The 21,082-nt window shown below is 44.0% G+C and overlaps 1 protein-coding gene across 1 annotated transcript in view; it reads left to right on the forward strand.

Moving 5' to 3' along the window:
* The window catches only part of RAB2A (RAB2A, member RAS oncogene family), a 232,645-nt gene that overhangs the window by 116,006 nt on the left and 95,557 nt on the right, over positions 1-21,082 (forward strand). Inside the window, exons 4-5 of the mRNA XM_029591354.1 lie at positions 7,857-7,939; positions 9,090-9,182. Of these exons, the coding sequence (XP_029447214.1) occupies positions 7,857-7,939; positions 9,090-9,182 (176 nt within the window). The remainder of the gene's footprint in view (positions 1-7,856; positions 7,940-9,089; positions 9,183-21,082) is intronic.

A 21,082-nucleotide genomic window follows, 5' to 3' on the forward strand; every position in this document is an offset into this window, starting at 1 on the left:
ATGTGAAATAGGGGGAAAAATCCCTGGGTAGTTGCAGATAGTTTTCATGGTGCTAGATTTCAGCCCTGGGAACTGGAACTACAGAGGAACAGGAGGAAACCGGTCAAAAGAATTCATACCTGGATCTGTACAGACACATAAAGAGGTTGAATTAGCACAAATGTGAAACTTGAGTAGTACAATACCGATTTCCTTCCTCAGACCCCTGCTCTACGCCCATGACCTCCGCACAGTGATCCAAGCTACCCTCACCTCCAAACTAGATTACTGTAATGCCCTCCTCTTAGGGCTCCCATTGTCTTCTATCAAACCCCTTCAACTTCTGCAAAATGCTACTGCAAGACTCATTACAAACACACGCAAACATGACCATATTACCCCCATCCTCAAGGATTTACATTGGCTCCCCATAATGTCCCGTATACACTACAAAACTCTGACCATAATTCACAAGTCCATTTACACCCACAACTCCAACTGGCTCGACCTCCCTTTCACTGCCCCCCTGTCCATCCGAGCCACCAGATCTACCAACAAAGGCACCCTACACGTTCAATCCTTGAAACAGGCACATCTCTCCTCCACCCGAGACCGTGCCATCTCTATTGCCGGGCCCGTTCTCTGGAATACACTACCTGTCCACATGCGACTTGAACCCTGTGCATTTAAATTCAAAAAGAAATTAAAAACTCTCCTGTTCAACCATGCTTACACAGAATAACTCCCTCCACTCCCCCTCGCAGTCCCCTTTCAGGTAACCTCCTTATTAAGGAGACTTTCATTGTAAATTGTTTTGGTTATTACCTTCTTGTTCTCCTATCCTTCCTACTGCCTTTCTGTTCTTCCCCCCGCCCAGTTACATTCCCCTGTTGCAATGTATTTTCCAATCTTTCAGTTACTATGTGAACCGGTATGATGTCCCCACAAATACCGGTATATAAAAGTTTCTAAATAAATAAATAAATATATAAATAATTTTTTGTAATTAGGACTCAGACAAGGAGATGGAGCATGAGACTGTAAATTGTTGAACATAAGACTTCAGCAGAAGCAATCTGACATCACAGTATATATACCCCTGAAGTGACATTAGCATGCCAGTATTTTCCTCTCCAGCAGATGGTGTGGATGTGCATCTCCCTACTGGGGATTGCTTTGATTTGAAAAAGGAAGAAATAAAGAGGAGAAAACATTTGCCCCACTCTCCTGCGGTGATACCAAAAGGTCCCTCCCCCAGTTGAGAATTCTTGAGGTGATTTCCATTGTCCCTCAGATGAGTGCCTTGGTCCAGTAGCTGGTTTTTCAGCTGGTGTGGACTTAGCTGTTAAGCAGGTGAAAGGCAGCAGTGATGGCATTTGCCCTCTCCCCCTGCAGCTAGAGACTGTCTCTATACTCAGCCAGGTAAGGCTGAGCTTAGATAAGTTTAAAAAAAAAAAAAAAAGACACAGGAGGAGGGTTTTTTTGCTGTAGGACTTCTTCCTTCCCCAGTCTCCGTGCTCAGCGCATTGTTCCGACATTCGTCCTGCTCTGTGGGAGGTCAAGGGACATGGGCAGCCTGGCAGGTTTAACAGCCTTTGTAGGCTAGACCCCACTCTGAGGCCTTTTCATTGCGTGCCGCGTGGTGGGCCTCAAAGACAACTCACGTGCTTTCTTTAGGCTGCCCTCTACAGGATTGTCTATTCGGTCTGTGTGTCTAGCTATACGTCCAAGTTGTGTGTCCAGTTTTTGGACACTTAAGCAGGCCTAGTAGTCCAAGTTGAACGGTACCTTAAGTGGCTGTCCGCTTACCTGTGCGCACAAGTTGAGAGTTGCTTTGCGCTTAATATATATAAATAAAAAAAAGCTAGACACCTGCCTCCGGACAGCAATCAGCGCACTACCAGTCTAATGGCACCTATATCTTAAGAAACCTAAGCACTTTTCTCTTTGCACTGCCTGTCATATTCAGGCATCTCAACCAGGTGTGCCTGCTGACTTGTGCCAGCACTGTTTGGAGGCTCAGGGAGAATTATCTTCCTCTGATTTCACTAAGCCTGGTTTTTCCCAGTCGGATGTAGGTCTGGGTAAAGATGATTCAGATGGGGTGCCTGATTTTGGAACTCCCCTAACTGGTTCTTTAGCAGGGGAAGGCAGCTCAGTACTGATACATATTGAGCCAATATATTCTAGAATATAAGTACTTTCTTTGCCATGTAATAACTGACTGTGACCACTATTGCACAAAATTTGTAGCTGTGGGAAAAAAAATCAAGCATAGAAGTAAATATCTCGGGTTCAGAGACAAATATCCCTGAGTAAACTTCCCAATTATCAGTTTTGTGGTTGATTTATTCAAAAACCTTTATCTGGATAACTGAGATGTGAAAACTTCACACCCTGCCAACAGTATATATTGTTTGCAGGTAGCTTGATATCCACACAAGTTTTCCAGGCAAAAAGGCAACACTGAAGATGTTCTGAGGACAGGACTAAATTTTAGCCAGTGAGTGCACCTATTGAGTACTCTCCAGCTAAAGTCACACTTGTAAGGCTGGTCAGAAAAATAACTGTCCTAAGGTATACTGAGCTGGAAACTTATTTGGGAAAATTCTGCTGAATATCCATGAAAAGTTATGCACATAACTTTACCTGGATGAATTTGCCACTCACCAGCCTACTGACTATTGTCCTCTTAGATTGTAAGCCCTCTTGGGGACAGGGACCTACTTGCTGTCCCTGAACTGTAACTCAGCTTGAGCATAGGTCGTAAGGCTGAATAATTAAACCCACATCTAAACCCAGATCTCTTATGGAATGAGAAGAATGTTGGGGGCTTGTAGTTCCAGGAATTTGACTTCAAGTGTATGCTGCATTGCGACCCATGCCATAATTTTGAATAGTGATTTATACCAGTTAAGTGAAGAGAATTTAGCTGCAAGAGCTCTGTCGCCATTTTTATTTCTAGAAGTCTGCTTTTAACAGAAATTCAATATATTTCCAAGGGTACCTTCCCAAAGTTGTCACAGAATGGAGTGCAGGTTTTTTTTGTTGGATTCATTTTATTTGTTTTTTTTAACAAAATTTGTTTTTCTGTGGATTCTAAGCTTTATTTAAGTTAGCTTGCTGTACATTCACTTTGCAATTCAGCAGTCATTTGAAAAGGCTTCCTGATTGATGGTAATTTAATCCTTTTGATGTAGCAGAGCTAGAGGGGTATTTCATGTCACATGGGGCCATTCATTCCTATTACTGACAGAGGAGAATCCTTAAAATATTAGACTACTTCCTCTCAGCGGGCCTCTGTAATCCTTTCTTTCCAAGATTTCAATCCTTTCTTGTTCATCTGCATCCAGAGCTGGTGCAAGGGTATTAAGTGCCCTAGGTGAACTTCTGCCTTGCTTCCCCCCCCCCCCCCCCCCCCCCCCCAAGTCTTAGGCCCTGGTCTCATTCACTCAGACAGGTCCCCCTGTCTTACACACACTTAGGTTCCTTGTGTCATTCATACATGTACCCTCACACAGGCTCCTTCCTTCTGTCATTAACACCGTTGCTGTCTCGTACGCACACACACGCATGCTGCTCGTGGCCCGCCAAGTTTCTGTCTAGTCTCTACTCCTCTTGGCCATGAGTGGGATGGTCTCCACTCATGGCCCCAAATGGCTGCTCTTTGCTGCCCCCTAATGGCTGGTGTCTAGGCGGCCACCTTGTTCGCCTATTGGGACGCACCAGCCCTAACTGAACCCAGCAATTGTCATCAAGATTACTGCTACTACGACTGACGAGCCTGTGAGCCAGCAGATGCTAACAGGCCCTATAGTAACCTTGCTTTGCATGAATTTAAAAAATGTTGTACTTGTCATTCCATCAGTTGTATCCATGTTTGTCCCAGGGCCCAAAGGAAAATGTTGCTGCTGACCCTGGCCAAGGGGATGTTTGGAGGGAGGGGCTCTTTGAAGTGAGGGATAAGATGCAGAGAGGATTTGAGAGATTTGGTTACAGAGTGTGAGGAGGGGAGTGACAGAAGATCATCTGGGGTATATAAAGGGGAGTGAGGGGCAATATAAGAGAGAGGTAGAGAGGCTGGGGAAGTGAGAGAGGTATTGGGAGATGACAGAGGATCAGTTGGGGATTATTAAAAGGACATGAGGGTGAGAGGATCAGCTGGGGGATTACCTGTGGAAGTGAGAGGAACAGAGCTTAGCGAGGGAATCTGCTAAAGTATAAAGAGGGTACGGAGGACTGTACCTTTGCTAATTCATTTTGGTCAACCGTTGGGATCATGTGAATTTTCAAGTGCTAAAATGGGGTCACATTGGTTAAAAGTTTGGAAAGCTCTGTGGTAACATGAATCTTCATTACTACCCAGAGTCTTCCCCCTCCCCCCCCCCCCCCCCCATATTATAATCTCCTATCTAGTCCAGTAACTGTTCTTGTCTAGGGGCCAGACACCACGGTTCCCTCCAGAACCCAGCATATGTGCATCCTAAGTCTGATTAGTACCGTATTTTTCACTCCATAAGACGCACTTTTTTTTCCCCAAAAGTGTGTGTGGGGGGGGGAATGTCTGTGCATCTTATGGAGCGAATATAAAAAAACAAACCCCAAAACAAAAAACCAACTACAACCCCCCCACCCTCCTAACCCCCCCCCCCAAGACTTGCCAAAGACTTGCACAAGTCCCTGGTGGTCCAGCAGGGGTCCGCGAGCGATCTCCTGCACTTGGGCCGTCTGCTGCCAGTAATCAAAATGGCGCCAATGGCCCTTTGCCCTTACTATGCCACAGGGGCTACTGGTGCCATTGGTCGGCCCCTGTCACATGGTAGGAGCAATGGACAACCTAAGTGCAGGAGATCGCTCACGGACCCCCGCTGGACCACCAGGGTCTTTTGGCAAGTCTTGGTAGGGGGTTGTAGTTAGTTTTTTGTTTTGAGGTTTGTTTTTTTTTTTGGGTTTTTTATATTCACTTCATAAGATGCACAGACATCATTTCCTGTTAACACTGTTCTATGTAAACCAGCATGATTTACCTATGATTGTCGGTAAATAAAAACCTTAAATAAGAAATTTGACATATAATGGACAAGAAATTAGAAATGTAATGTTCCTCTAAGTGATACCTTGATTAAACTGACAGGCCGATACAGTACAGTGCGCTCCGAGCACTGCCAAGCCGCACATTTTACTTTCAGAAATTAGCGCCGACCCAAAGGTCAGCGCTAATTTCTTCCGGCACCGGGAAAGTGCACAGTGTGCACCCTCCGACTTAATATCATAGTGATATTAAGTCGGAGGTCCTGAAGAGTTAAAAAAAAAAAAAAAAAGTTTAAAAAAAATTTGAATTCGGCCCGCGGATGTCGGGCCGAAAACCGGATGCTCAATTTTGCCGGCGTCCGGTTTCCGAGCCCGTGGCTGTCAGCTGGCTCGAGAACGGACGCCGGCAAAATTGAGCGTCGGCTGTCAAATCCACTGACAGCCACCGCTCCTTTTCCCCGTTTTTACCGTGTCACCTAATTTAAATACAGAATCGCGCGCACCGGCGAGTGGCCGGTGCGCGTGCCGTGAGAGCGGGCGTTCGTCCGCTCTCCCGCGGACTTTACTGAATCGGCCTGTCAGTATGTCTGACAAGCTTTTAAAAGTTATCCTTACTTCATCAGGTCAGTGAGGAAACAGGGTGGTTACACTGAGTTTAAATAGTAGAGTCAACTATCCTTAGGTTGCCTGTATATGCCATTATAGATCTGTAAAGGGGAGAGCATGTATTGGGAGTAGGGTGTAGGTGTGACAGAAGTGACTGACTCCTAGTTGACTCACTTTGTACTATTTAAACCCATTATGACTGTGCTGCTTCTTCACTAACTTGATGGGAGCATAGCTGTCAAAAACTAGTCAGATTATTAAGCTAGTCAGTAAAAAGACATCACCTATAATTTGTTTAAGGTCACTTATGTCTACATATTTATGTAGATTAATATGACAGCTAGAGTATTTCCCTCAGTCCTTTTGAAATATTAGAAACTGAGTATCACTTAGAGTACATTTTCTTGAAATATCCCTTTTCAAAAATACTGCTCATTAGCAGCTCTTTAAATTATTAATGGGTAGTTAGGTATTGCTACAGACTGAGTTACATACTTCATCCAAAAATAGATCTGGAATGCACGGTAACTGAAAACTCCACAGGGCACGGACGACGACTATTAGCAACATCCATGTCCAACCCCTGGTTTCTAGTTTCGGCTTCCTCTATCTGTCAGATATCTTGTACAGCTTCATGGTCCATCCAGAGCAGACATTTATGGCCTCTTCTCAGGAGGGAGGAGGAGCTCATGTAATTTTTTATTTTTCCCCTTCCTTATACTATTGTTGGCTGATGCTGGCAGTAGTGCTCCACTTTTTCTCCTTGCAGTGAAAAGAATGCTTCTCTCTACAGTCCACCAGAGCCCTTGAGCTCTGGCCCAAGAGTTGCATAGTACAGAGGGTACTGAACTACAGGTTGAGGAAGGACCTTGTTGGGGGAAGCAGAAGATCCCTGGAAGCTGGCAAACCTGAAACATTTTAGTTTGATCATTTTTACTGAACTAAAATAGTATTTTCTGAAGCAAATAAACTAAAAATTCAAAAAAGTAGAAATGTAGTACTCATCTTTTTGATAAATGTTGTGAAGGAATTCCTTTATTTTGAACTGCTATACAACCAATATTTTGAAATTTTTGTTTAAAAAAAAAAAAAAGTGGGCCAACTCGATGGCCAGTCAGGAAACTCTGCTTCAATTCATGTGCCTGGCTTCTGCTCCTAGGATCCAGCTGGACCTGAGGATGCCATATTGGTAGTAGTGTTCAGAGCCGGGAAAGGGGGAGAGAATAGTTTTGGAAGAAGTCCAGATACTGCAATAAGGATCTCTAGCTGACTGATGGAACCTTAATGCATCCCACCCTACCTGAGAGACTGTAGCTGCAGCAGCTAGATGGGAGGGGGATAAAATCAAGAAGTGGGGGGGAAAATCCCTGGTTAGATGTGCATGAATGCTCTAGGCACTGTTGCCCTAGTTGTGCCTGATTCTGATTGAATTGGAAAGCCAATGGAGCAGGAAGATGCTGCGAGAACCACAAAAAAAAAAGAAAAGAACAAAGGATCCTTGCTAATTATGTAGAAATTTTGGTGTCCGTTTCACCAGTGAGCATAAAGATGACTTTTACATCCTGCTGCCTTTTGACAAGCATTATATATCAAAGACAAAGGAAGTAGATTAAGTGTAGTACTGAGTGTGTATATCAGTATAATTTAGAATATAAAATTAAATTTGAAAACATTTTTCTGGAGGTTTCTCGTGTAATGAAATGATTAGAGAGAATTTTTTCTTAAGACTGTTGAAAACTGGCTGTGGTTTATGATATAACAAATAAAATCTGCATCCTTGGCCTTCCGACAACCTTTACACCAGCAGATGGTGGGCGTAAAGATGTCATTCATCATTTATTTACAATGGGCTTTATTTATTCTAGTGTCAACAGCTGCCCCAGGGAGCGGGATATTGAATTCAAATGCGAAGCTCTGGGTTATTTGCTTCCTTTCAGATTTGTCTTCAGAGCTTAGTTGCTAGGAGTCCATTCTGTGCTCTAATAATGATTCATGTATTGTGAAGCCATTCAGTAAATTGGGTTGTCAGGGATTGCCAAAAAAAGGTTTAAAGGTCTTGCTTCTGGAAGAACAACAACAAAATTTGGAGTGCCATGGCTTCCCTTTTCAGCTCCAATGAGGCTTATTTATGCCACCAAAAGTTGAAAAATCAAGTAACGAGTATAATTGTTTTCATCATTTTGAAATGTGTGACACGAAATTAAAACAGACTTTCCCCTATTGTTCTCCCCTTCCCATAGGCGGGGCAGGAGTCATTTCGTTCCATCACAAGGTCATACTACAGAGGTGCAGCCGGGGCATTACTAGTGTATGACATTACAAGGTGAGAGACTTGAGCGTACTCTGGGCATTCCAGGGATACAAGATGTCGATGCACAGGCCAGAAAATAGCAGTGTTCAATTGCCTTGTTCAATTAAGATGGTTTACACAGCAGAAAAAAGTATATTACTATAACAGCTTAGTTAATTCTGTGCTACAGACAAAACAATATTTTGTCAAAGCTGTAACTTAAGCTTACTAGTCATAAGCTAGCATTTCTTGCCATTGTGGACAGATGGCACTACTCTTCTGGTGAGGGTCATTGAGGCTTAGATGTGTCAGAGGTGACTGGAAGATGGCTGCTGCAAAGAATTTTTTTGACTGAAGATCAGTGTAGAGGGGTTCAGTCTCAGAGGAGACCTCTCCAAACCAACCAGAGCAGGAACCTGATTTGCTGGGTTACAGCTTATGAAAGAGGAGATAAACGAGGTTGGAATCTTCTATATTGTTTTCTGTTTCATAGTCTAAGCTAGAGATATTTCGGATCTGTTTTGGGTTATTGAGCTTTTAGTTCCACAGGTATATAAAAATATTTTACAGCAAAGTGGAGTTGCTTGTCCATAAGATTAGATTTTTCTTTTAACATTTGAAGGTGACAGTACCTTTGCTCAGGTCATTGGTGAGATCTCACACAGAATATTGTGTAGTTCTGGAAGCCATTAACTCAAAGGTTCGAGACTAGGGTCAGGGGAGAAGTGTTAGCAAAATGATGCAGGGTCTGCACCAAAAGCAATATGAAATGAGACTTAAGGGCCTAAATTTGTAAGCTCTAACGTAGAGGGGATATGATAGACATTCAGATATGTCAAAGATATAATTGCATAAAAAGCACACTTTGTTTTGGGAGAAAAGACTGCTCGAGAATACGATGTCCCTGTATGAGACTAGATGTATGCAACAGCTTCCCAGTGGAAATAGTGGAGACAAAAACAGTAACAAAATTCAAGAAAGTCTGAGATAAGCATAGAGGATCCTTACTAGTGAAGTGAGAGGAATGCCAGAGATCAGCTTAGGTCAATGACATTGCTCCAGGAATGAAATTGGAAAGACTAGATGGGCCTTATGGTCCTTATCTGCCATCCTGTTCTGTTTCTATAATTAAATGAAATTCATTTCTGGCACTAATATTTATATCTTTATTGCTCATGCCTAGGCGGGACACTTTTAACCATTTGACAACCTGGCTAGAAGATGCTCGTCAGCATTCTAATTCAAACATGGTCATTATGCTCATTGGCAACAAGAGGTAAACTTTTTTGCAGCTTCTGCTTACAGATTATTTTGAGTAGTTTGGTGAATGGTGAAAGTTCTATAAAATAATGTTAAAGATTAGAAGTTAAACTATCCCCTTGTCAAGCAAGTAAAGTGAGATGTTTCAAATAAGGTATAGATAGGGACCTTTTCAGTGTTTATTATTTAATTTTTCCCCTTGCAATTTGAATGTTATAACAAAAAGAAATTGATGGAAAATTACTATAACAGGAGAAAAGTCAGTGGAAAAGACATTTTTACAGTGGGTGGGTTTTTTTGTTTATAACATTGAAATTTCCAGGAAAACAAAGTGAAAACGAAGGTCCCTAGGGATAGATGAAATATTCTAAAGGAATAATAACTTTAGTTGAAGGTTTTAGTGCAATTTTTCTGTTTAAAAGATTTGCTAATATGTGTCTGCAATTAAAAAAAAAAAAAAATGCATGACCATGAGACAGGTAGCCAAGAGACATTAACTTGACCAAAATGTAAATTTCTCCTTACCTCAGACTGACATGGCAGGCAGATGAGAATTTGTTCCTCCCTTTTTCCTGGCCAGGCTTTTGGTGGCTATTTTTTAAGTCTTTGATGTAAATCAATTCTTGTTCTGAGAGTGATGGAAAAGTTGGCAGCACTGGATTTAGGGTAGTAGAAATATACTGCAAGGATCAGGCCACAGTGTTGTGCAGGGTGGCAATAGGATTTTAAATAGGAATGAAAACCTGAGTGTGCATGCGATACAGAAGGAAATGTGGGGAACTGAGAGGCAGAAGTTCTTGCTAGCCTAGACTTTGATTTCCCTCTTTTGCCAGCAGTACACAGAACAGCAGCTCTGTTAAGAAGAAAGGTGCTGCTGTGGCAGAGTAAAAGAACATTTTGACTCTTGCCAATGTGATTGTTCCCAGAGGTTCTTTGGAATTGCAGATAATTTGCTTAAGCATGAAAATATTTTTTGTACTGAAGCCGTCATATATTCTTCAGATATGCACAACATCTACAGACAGCATAACTTTATTTAAGTGCTGTAAAACTGTGACAAGTGAAGAACATGAAGTATTGGGAGGAAGTTTTAATGTACGTGACTCCTTTTCCTCCACATCTTTTCTCATACAAAGAACTAAGCTCTATGAAATGACATATATTGCAGGTTTGTGGGGGTCTGTGAAAATTGCTCTTCTGACCCTCTCTCAGGCCCTCATAGACCAACCACCAATTTGCTGCCTTTTGATTCTCTCTATGCCAACTCCTGATGACCTGTGTGGGTATTTAGTTTAACTCTTGATTAACTGTAGAATCGGAAGAAACATCTATAAAGTTTACATAGAATAAGAAAGGGGGAAAAATTTTAAAATACCAACAAATAGTGCAAATACATAACCTATAGCATACATTCATAAATTAAATAAAATAACTGCTATTATAAATATATAAAACTAGCAGTAAAAAATGTAAACAAATAACATTAAAAATTAATACAATGTAAAACATTGACACCAGTAAACAAACTAGGCTAACCAAGCCACTCAACCATTGTCACATCAAATCCAGATAACCCACCAGTTACGTATATCCCTTCTCTGGTGGACAAACGAAGACAACTTGCTAGCAGGAAATTCTTTCCAGCAACCAGTTCCACAAGTGACTTTAACTACAGATGCATCCACCTTAGGTTGGGGAGCTCACATAGGCAATCTCCAGACTCAAGACACTTGGACAAATCTCGAAGCAACATTCCAAATCAATTTCCTGGAGCTTCGAGCCAGGACAGCAGGATGCAATCCTCACGAAACCCACCCACCACCCCGCGGAGTTGGGTCCGTTATGTTTTTTTATTTTATATATTTTAGCTAAAGCTTATTGCTACAAACGAGACTGAAGGGAGATCCCTGTGGCTCGAGGAATTATAGCATGCTAGGCATGCTCAGTAGGCTCACACAGCCAGTCAAAGGTTTTCTAGAAACTTTGACAGAAAGTTTTCCGCTATAGGGCTACGTCGGTGATGTCACTCATATGTTAGGATTACATTCTGCTGTCCTGGGATAACACCTATTACAAGGTAAGCAATTTTGCTTTACTGTGAGTTTTTGCCTCTACGGCCATCTTCTTTTCAAATTCTCTCTTAGCCTGTCTTATCAATGTCTTGCATAAGCGTTGGCGAGTTAAATGTATTATCCTATTTTCTTCTGTTGGATCCTTCTTCCAATTTTTGAAGGATGTTTTTTTTTGGCTAAAATAGCCTCTTTCACCTCCCCTTTTAATCATGCCGGTGATCATTTTGCCTTCTTTCCACCTTTCTTAATGTGTGGAATACATCTGGACTGTGCTTCTATGATGGTATTTTTTTTAACAATGACCACGCCTCTTGTACACTTTTTACCCTTGTAGTTGCTCCTTTCATTTTTTTTTCTATTTTTCTCATTTTATCAAAGTTTCCCTTTTGAAAGTTTAGCATGAGAGCCGTGGATTTGCTTACTGTCCCCCTTCCAGTCATTAATTCAAATTTGATCATATTATGATCACTATTGCCAAGCGGCCCCACCACCGTTACCTCTGTCACCAAATCCTGTGCTCCACTGAGAATTAGACCTAAAATTGCTCCCTCTCTTGTCTGTTCCTGAACCAATTGCTCCATAAAGCTGTCATTTATTCCATCCAGGAACTTTATCTCTCTAGCACAGGGGTCAGGAACCTTTTTGGCTGAGAGAGCCATAAACGCCACATATTTTAAAATGTAATTCCATGAGAGCCATACAATATGTTTAAAACTAAATACAAGTAAATGTGTGCATTTTATGTAAGATCACACTTTTAAAGTACAATAAGTCTCTGAAAATATTACACCAGGCCTTAAGACACCAATACATCTCCTATTAGGAAAACGGACCAAGTCAGGCTGCTATAGAGTCCTACACAGAAACTACACGCCAGCAGAAAACCTCACCTGAATCACGTGCTGTCCCTCACCTAACATAGAATAAAGAGACCAAAATGCATAACAAGAAGCATGCAGACAAAAACTGAATTGGAAACTGCAACAAGCCAGAGTCTCTGTATGCAGTGTAACAAAGGAAAAAAGAAACATCACACATCCTTATAAAACAAATCAAGAAATATAAAATCATCAGCAGTAAAACTGTACTAACAAAAAGAACATATTTCGAAACAGCTGATGAGTGGAATATCCAATAATTAAAAACTCATATAAAACATTTCCAGATACCAACAAAATATTTCAAAATAGCAGACACAAAGATCCAGTAATGAAAAATAATAAGGATACAAAAATTTTTTGCTCTGCATACCTGGGAACGTTTGATATCCAGGTGTCCTGAGATTGTTCTGAATTAGCAGGAGGTGGGGTGGTTTGCTTGGAACTTTCTCCTCTCTCAGTCACATACCAGCGCTCTCTCTCACACTGGCTCTCAATGACACACCTATACACACATGCTCTCAGTCACTCACATATACAAATGTTTTTTCTCTCTCACTTATATAGGCTCTTAATTACACATTTACACACATGCTGTCTATCTTTTCACGCTTACACACACACACAGGCTTTCAATCACATAAATACATGCTGTCTTTTTCTCTCACACACAGACTCTCATTCACATGCTTACAAACATGTCCTCTCTTTCTCTCATTTACACACAGGCTCTCAATCACATACTCACATGCTCCCTCACCTAAATCAGCTGTCAATCAGACACAGACACACATGATCTCTCTCTTACTTATACACACAGGCTCTTAATCATACATACACATGATCTCTCTCACACACAAAGGATCTCAATCATACACACATACTCTTTCAAACAAACAGGTTTTCAATTACAAACTTACACATACAGGTTCCCAATGGTAAACTTACATTCATGCTCTCTCTCTCACAGGCAGGATCTCAATCACAGACATACTCTCTTTCACATATACAGGCTCTCAATCATTCACATACATGCAATCTCTCACTCACACACACAGGATCTCAAACACACATGCTTGCTCGCTCATTCACTCTCTCTCTCCCCCCCCCCCCTCCCTGGGAAATCGCGGCAGCAGCAGCCACCTCCCAACGCTAACCTCCTTCATTTTCAGCCCTCGCGGAGGCGAAGGCGGAGTCCCATCGGCCGCGGTTGAAGATTTTCATTTTCCTCCGAGCCGCGCTGCAGTCTTCTTCCCGCGCAGGCACCTGATGCTCTCCACTTCCTCTTCCGGGCCGCGGGAAGAAGAGAGCACCGGCGTGCTCTCTTCTTCCCGCGGCCCGGAAGAGGAAGTGGAGAGCATCGGGTGCCTGCGCGGGAAGACCCGCGCAGGCACCCGATCACTCCAGCGCTGGCACCCGGATGACTCCAGTCGGCGTGCTCTCTTCTCCTCCCCCCCCGCAGCCCGGAAGAGGAAGTGGTGAGCATCGGGTGCCTGCGCGGAAGAAGAGACCACGCTAGTGTGGTCTCTTCTTCCCGCGCAGGCACCCGATGCTCTCCACTTCCTCTTCCGGGCCGCGGAGGGGGGGGGGGGGAGGAGAAGAGAGCACGCCGGTGCCGCTGACTCCAGCTGTCCTGCCGCGTTCCGCCCGGGCTGACAGCATTTTAAGCCCGGGCGGCGGAGGACCGGGGAGCAGCTGGGTCAGCGGGGAACCGCGAAGTATGGCGACACGTGTCTGCGAGCCAGATGCAGCCCTCAAAAGAGCCATATCTGGCTCGCGAGCCATGGGTTCCCGACCCCTGCTCTAGCATGTCCCGATGATACATTTACCCAGTCAATATTGGGGTAATTGAAATCTAAAATTGTCTATTTGTCCACAGAACAACGACCTAAGTAACTTTGCCAAAAAATACGTTGTATCACAAATTTTTGTGCTTTATATCATTGGTGCTATACACTTTTCATAGAAGCATTTCGACACAATTTATCTATGAATTTGGGACCTTCATAACACCCACAGTTTAACAAGCTTAGACTTGTGTTATTTATATATATCTAGATATAGATATAGATATAGATAGATATATATATATATATATATATATATATATATATATATATATATATATATATATATATATATATATATATATATATATATATATATATATATCTATCTTACGGTACTCACCCTGCCACAGTGCGAATGGATGCCTGCATGGCTTCCCTGTTTGGGACCTTCAAGTAACCTAATGCAGCAGACTTTCTTTCACCTCAAAATGGGGGTAATGTCATTTTCGTTCACTACCACTTATTTGAAAGTACAAATGATGCAGCAGTAATCCTGGTATTACTGTCTCCAGAGGTCTGGGAATTCTATCTCTAGGCTTCATGGTGGAGAATTTCTGTTCCCAGTATTTTCATGTAGTTAAGCAGCTGAATTAGCTATGCTGTCTGGGTACGTCTTCCGTGCCACTAGGTGGCGGAGCTCTCTAAGTCTAGCAAAGTCTTTCAGCTAGGTGCTCCCTCTTATATCTTCTCTGATCCACCTCAGGCTCCTCAGTCAGTTTTTTTCCGCGCGGCAGTTGGCACACGGAGCTCTGCTCTCCTGTGAGAGAACTTTGTGAAGAGAAAGAAAAGAGAGAAAATCAGCGTTTAAACATCAAGGTTTGGTTAGAAAACTATCATCAGTCAGAGAATGCCATGTCCTGGCTTTAAATTTTGCTCCTGCGGCAAACTTGTCAGCCACCGATTGCCACAAGGTCTGTTATATTTGTCTGGGGCCATCCCATGACCAATTAAACTGTGTGGACTAAGGACGCATGTCCCCATGCGCCCAGCGTCAGCGGGCTGCAAAAATGCAGGAGCTACAACTAACTGCTACGGGTTCTTATGCCCCGTCTGAGGCCTCTGTGCGATCCTCCCCAGGCCCAAAGAGAGTCACCCCCTCATCGAGGAGAGCTTCCTCTGTCGACCCTCCTTCATCAGACACCCGCAGTTGCTCTCCCGGCTGGGATCGGAGCGGGTGATGCATTGGTGGCATCGCAGCCGCATGCCTCACGATGCATCCGCTTCCAGAGGACAGACGCATTGAAACTGCTTCAAAGTGTCGACTCATCGAAGCGGAGCCGAGCGGTCGGTGTACCGGCGCAAAGGGGAATTCTGCGCCGAAGCTTCATCGTGCCTGCACATCGAAGCATACCACGCATCGACGCAGGAGCACCACTGCGACACACCCTCGACTCACCGCAGACGAAGCGCGTCTGTGCACATCCAACGCAGACATCTATCAGTCAATGTAAAAAAAACACCATTCCGGCCATAAGAGGCCTCGGGAAGCGTCGCTATTATCAGTGGGGGATCTGGACAGAGATACTTCACCATTTCGTGCGTTTACTTCTCCTTCTTCACCTGGAGAGAGGTCTTCTATTTCTCTGCCATCGGAAGGGCCTCTGACTCCAGGACAGCTTTTGGATATTCCACAGCTTCTACCACTGAAACCGCCTCCACAGAAACGGCAGCCACTTCAAGAAGGGCTTTGCCCCACTCCACCTCAACCTGCGCCAACGCCTTCCACTTCAGGCTTGGCTACACAGGCCATGAGCCAAATCACAACCAGAGTGAATCAGTTTTTACAGTCAGTAGAACAATCTCAACTCCCACTAGCAGTACCTGCAGACGCATCACAACCTGCAGTGGAGCCAGTATTCCAGGACCAGCACCAAAGGTTCCTTCCACTCAAACACCATCTCCGACACACAACTTAACAGATATGGATACTTCATCCACGGGTTACTCCTCTGACCCGGCAGAGCTTCCCCCAGAATAGTCTTCACCTACGGAAGACCTGACGTATTCACAGTTTATTGAAAAAGTAGGTCAACTCTTAAATGTAGAGACGCGTCTACTTCCTGATCCCCACCAAGAAATGCTTGACATATTGAAGATCTTTGTGGCTCTCCCGCAGCACCCGGTATTAACAGCTCTGATGGAAAAATCCTGCGACACACCACTGACCAGTCCTCCTACATCAAGGAAAATAGATTTAAAATACCAGATGAAAGATTCCTCTTTTCATACATCTGTTCAACTACCTCATAATTCTGTGGTAGTTTAATCCGCAATGCAAAAAGCCAGAAAGTCAAGATTTCATGCTAATACCCCACCACACCGGGACCAAAAGTCGCTGGATGACTTTGCAAAGAAATCCTTCCAGTCCACAATGTTAAATGCACGCATCCAGAATCATCAATTTTACATAACCCAATACCTGTTTGAGAATCTCCAGGCATTGAAATTGTCCATGCAACAAGCTTCACCGGATGTTGCCCTTCCTCCTCAATATCATAACATCGAAGAAGGACTTCGTCACTTATTTCGATATATCTGAGGGATTTGATATTTCCTCAAAATCTTCAGCGAATGCAGTTGCAGCGAGGCGCTTGGCATGGTTGCGATCCAGCACCATATGGGATGATGTCTTTGAAAAATTGGCCAATCTACCCTGTCGTCCCGAAAATTTGTTTGGAGACAAATTTACCGAAACGGTAGCTAAGCTCAAGGAACAAAAGAAGGCCGTCCTTTCCTTAACTACTCCTCACATTCCATCCACATCAAGACGTCCTTATACGTCCTCGACAACCTACAGAAGGGGCCCCATTTAAATCTTTTAAGCCCTTTTTCATACTTTAAGCCTCAAACCTACCAGCAGCCTTGCCAACTTCCCTATCAAGCTCAAGCACCATGTCAACATGCAAGAGCTGCCCATCCACCACGACAGCAGGCAGATCCTCCACTCGCAAAGCCTCAGTACAATTTTTTAACATATTTTCGCCACAGTCACAACCCTCTCCAGTGGGAGGCAGTTTGACCAAGTATCTACCAGCCTGGAATCAAATAACCATTGATCAATGGGTCCTTACAATCATATGCCAGGGTTACATCCTTCACTTTTCCTTCCTCCAGACCCTTCCTCATTGGGTTCCACTGAAGCAATTAACATCTCACAAAGAACCTCTGTTGAAAGAACTTCAAATGCTTCTGCACAATTGCATTCAGAAATTACCTTCCGAAGGATTCTGTCAGGGATTCTATTCCCAATATTTCCTAATTCCCAAGAAATCTGGAGGTCTGTGTCCAATCTTGGATCTACGATCCCTCAACAAACACCTCTACAGGGAGAAATTCAAAATTTCACTCAAATCCATCCTTCCCTATCTTCAATCAGGGGATTGGATGTGCTCGCTCGATCTGAAGGATGTGTATGCACATAGCCCAATGCACCCCAGTTCCTGTCGGTACCTATGCTTCCAAGTGGACAACCAGCACTTTCAATACAAAGTCCTTCCCTTTGGCCTTTCTTCTGCCCCAGAGTTTTACCAAATGTCTCACGGTGGCGCACCTTCATCGTCAGGGGGTGCAGATATTCCCTTACCTGGACGATTGGCTTCTAGTTGGCACCCAATCGAAACCTACTGCAATCCAATCTCCTCCTCACAATTTCTTGTCTCGACAACCTCTGTCTTCTCATCAATTACGAAAAGTCGAACCTAGAGCCTACTCAGACGTTGCAATTCATAGGCACCTTCATAGACACAATTCAGGACAAGGCTTTCCTCCCTCCTCCAAGAGCTCTAGCCCTCTCCTCGCTGGCTACAAATCTACTACACAACACAACTGCAACAGCTCACCAGATTCTAACTGTTTTAGGACACATGGCAGCAGCCATATATGTGGTCCCTCACACACACCTACACATACGTCATATGCAGTGGGGCCTGCAGTTACAATAGATCCAATTCCTTCATCTACTGTCTACCCCAATTACCTTGACAGTATGAGAAAAGACCTCCAATGGTGGCTTTCTCTATCCATGCTGCAGACGGGCTCGCCCCTACGACCCCCTTCGTCATCAGATAATACTTACCACAGATGCATCCCCCAAGGGTTGGGGAGCTCATCTGGAATACTTAACAACTCTGGGTCTATGGACTGCGTACGAAAGGAACTCAAAGTGGTGAGAAACGCCCTTCGAGCCTTCGAAGAATCTTTACGAGGGAAGATAACGATTCACACAGACAACCAGGTAACAATGTTCTACATAAACAAGGAAGGAGGGTCTGGTTCTTGGAACCTTTGCAAAGAAACTGTCCTGATCCTGGAATGGGCTCACCCGAGATCAATTTCTCTTTAAGCAACTTATCTGCCCGGCATCCAAAACTCCAGAGCGGACAAGCTCAGCAGAATTTTTCATCCCCACGAATGGGAACTAGACCAGGCAGTAGTTCAACAAAACTTCTCCGTATGGGGTCTCCCTTCCATAGACCTCTTTGCAACAGAGAACAACAGGAAACTGAAAGCCTTTTGTTCAGTTTACCCGAGCCCTCATCGACTCGCTCCAGACGCCTTTCTAGTGATTTGGTCTCACGACCTCCTTTATGCGTTCCCTCCAATTCCGCTCATATCCCGTACGATCCAGAGATGCATAGAGGACCGAGCAGTTCTAATTCTAATAGCACCAGCATGGCCCAGACAGCCCTGGTACAGCTACCTATTGCACCTATCAATTTGCGACCCCATACCCCTGGGCAGCAGCCCCCAACTACTCACCCAGGACAAGGGATCTCTTCTTTACCCACTTCACTCGTCCCTACACCTCACGGTGTGGAGATTGAATGGGTCGCATACAAACACCTAGACATTTCATCTGATCTTCAGGATATCTTGCTATCTTCTAGGAAACAGTCAACAAGACTTAATTACAATAGAAAATCTTTTAAGCCCTTTTCATACTTTAAGCCTCAAACCTACCAGCAGCCTTGCCAACTTCCCTATCAAGCTCTGCCTGGTGTTCCACCCAGAATCTTGATTCTTTATCTTGTTCACCTGAGCAACTTCTATCCTACCTCCACTTGCTCTACACGAGAGGCCTTGCAACATCATCACTTTGAGTCTATTTAAGCACTATAGCAGCTTACCACAAACCTATCTGGAATGGACAGAAGGCCATAGGCAATCCATGCAACTCTTTGTCTCCATGGACAATACTAGATTGGGAGTTGTCATTGGTAAGCAGACACTGTCTAATTGGGTAGCAGATTGCATTTCTTTCTGTTATACGCAGGTGGGACTGCAGCTTGGGGGTCATGTCGAGGCTCATTCTGTCTGAGCCATGGCGGCTTCAGTGGCCCACTTGTGGGCTGTTCCTATGGATGAGATTTGCAAGGCTGCGACATGGAGTACCCGCCACACATTCGCCTCTCACTATTGTCTGGAAAGGAATGGCCGAAGTGACAGATTCGGCCAGTCCGTCCTCCAGAATCTTTCAGCTCTAAACTCAACTCTTCCTGCCTAAGGGCCCTTTTTTCGGGTTCAGGCTGTCTCTCCTTATAAAAACAGCATCAGTGGTGATGTACTCATTGGCACTTGGTTAGGTGTCCGTGGTCCCTTTGTTTTAGGGGACAGCCTGTAGCTAGGGATTCACCCATGTGTGAGGACTACCATCCTGTTTGACATAAGAGAAAAGCAGAGTTGCTTACCTGTAAGAGATGTTCTCCTAGGACAGCAGGATGTTTATCCTCATGAAACTCGCCTGCCACCTCGCAGAGTTGGGTTTTCTTGTTTTATTTTTTCATAATTCTATGTTACAAGACTGAAGAGGGACCATGCATGGATTATGGCATGTTGGGCATGCTCCGTGTACCTGTCAAAGTTCTAGAAACTTTGACAAGTTTTCCATGCCAGGATCCATGTCACCCATGTGTGAGGATTAACATCCTGCTGTCCTAGGAGAACACCTGTTATAGGTAAGCAATTTTGCTAAGTTGGGATGTTACTCGAACCACCTTTGGTGGTTCCAGGCAGTTAACTGCTTTCTGATGAGTAATTTGGGGTCCCCCTCTCTTTGCCCACTCTCATTGAATCTTTTGGACATGGAACCAGATTTCAAACATGCCCAAATCTATGAAGAAAATCTTTCCTTCCCCAGAGAGAAGGCAGAGGCCATTCCCTTTACTTTGCTGACTGAGGATGAAACCAGAAATAAAATGCTGGATATCCTCCAACTCATGGAGCCCTTTAAGGAGATATTGGCAGTTCCAGTTTTCGAGATCTTTCAGCAGGTGCAGCTGAGCATGTGAGAGAATCCTTTTTATGGCTTCTGTGAATAAGAAAGCAGAGCAATTTCTCTCACCCAGAAGACTCTGAGATTTGAAAAGAGGCAACTACTGCAGCAATCTGTGGTGGCTCTCAAGAGGACTAGGACACATTCCTATGTGCCCTCAGGGAAGGATTCTAGAATGCTGGACACTTTTGTATAGCCTTCTACCAGCTCTTCATAGGCTAGTACTTGCAGGACCTACCGAAACAGATGCAGGAGGTGGCTGAGCTGCTTCCTCAGAAGCAGCCCAACACCTTCCAGTCATTGGTTGAAAAGAGACTGGAGTTTGGAAAACACAAGGTCCGTGCGACCTTTTGATGATTTCAAAACAGCATCCAGTGCCTCTGCCTTGGGAATTGGTACCTGCAAACTTGCCTGGCTGTAGGCCTCAGGCCTCTGACCTGAGGTCCAGGAAAGACTCCCAGAGATGGGGGTTAAGGAAACTGTTCAATTTGTGATACAATGTGCAGAAAATCTCCACAGCCACTTTGGACTTGCCCTCCTCTTTCAGGAGGTATCTGAGAATGGGGCAGGGGAAGCACTTTTTCTGCCAAGGAGGCACTGTCCTCCACCTGACTGGCTTGTACTCGGCAGCAAGACCCTCTTAACTCTCCAAGGCAACAGTGGATTTGTAAGCCACAGCCAACACCCAAATCAACACCTGGGGTAAGTTTTGACTGTATATATAGCTTGCATTCCCATATCCGTGCTTAAAGACCTTCCCCTCTGAAGCAGTCTGAGGATTTACATAAGCCGTTAGCCCAGTGTAGCTTGGATCCTCTGCATCATAGGAAGAGAGTACAAATTAT

Source organism: Rhinatrema bivittatum, chromosome 2, assembly GCF_901001135.1.
Source record: "Rhinatrema bivittatum chromosome 2, aRhiBiv1.1, whole genome shotgun sequence".
In the NCBI taxonomy this organism is placed as follows: domain Eukaryota; kingdom Metazoa; phylum Chordata; class Amphibia; order Gymnophiona; family Rhinatrematidae; genus Rhinatrema; species Rhinatrema bivittatum.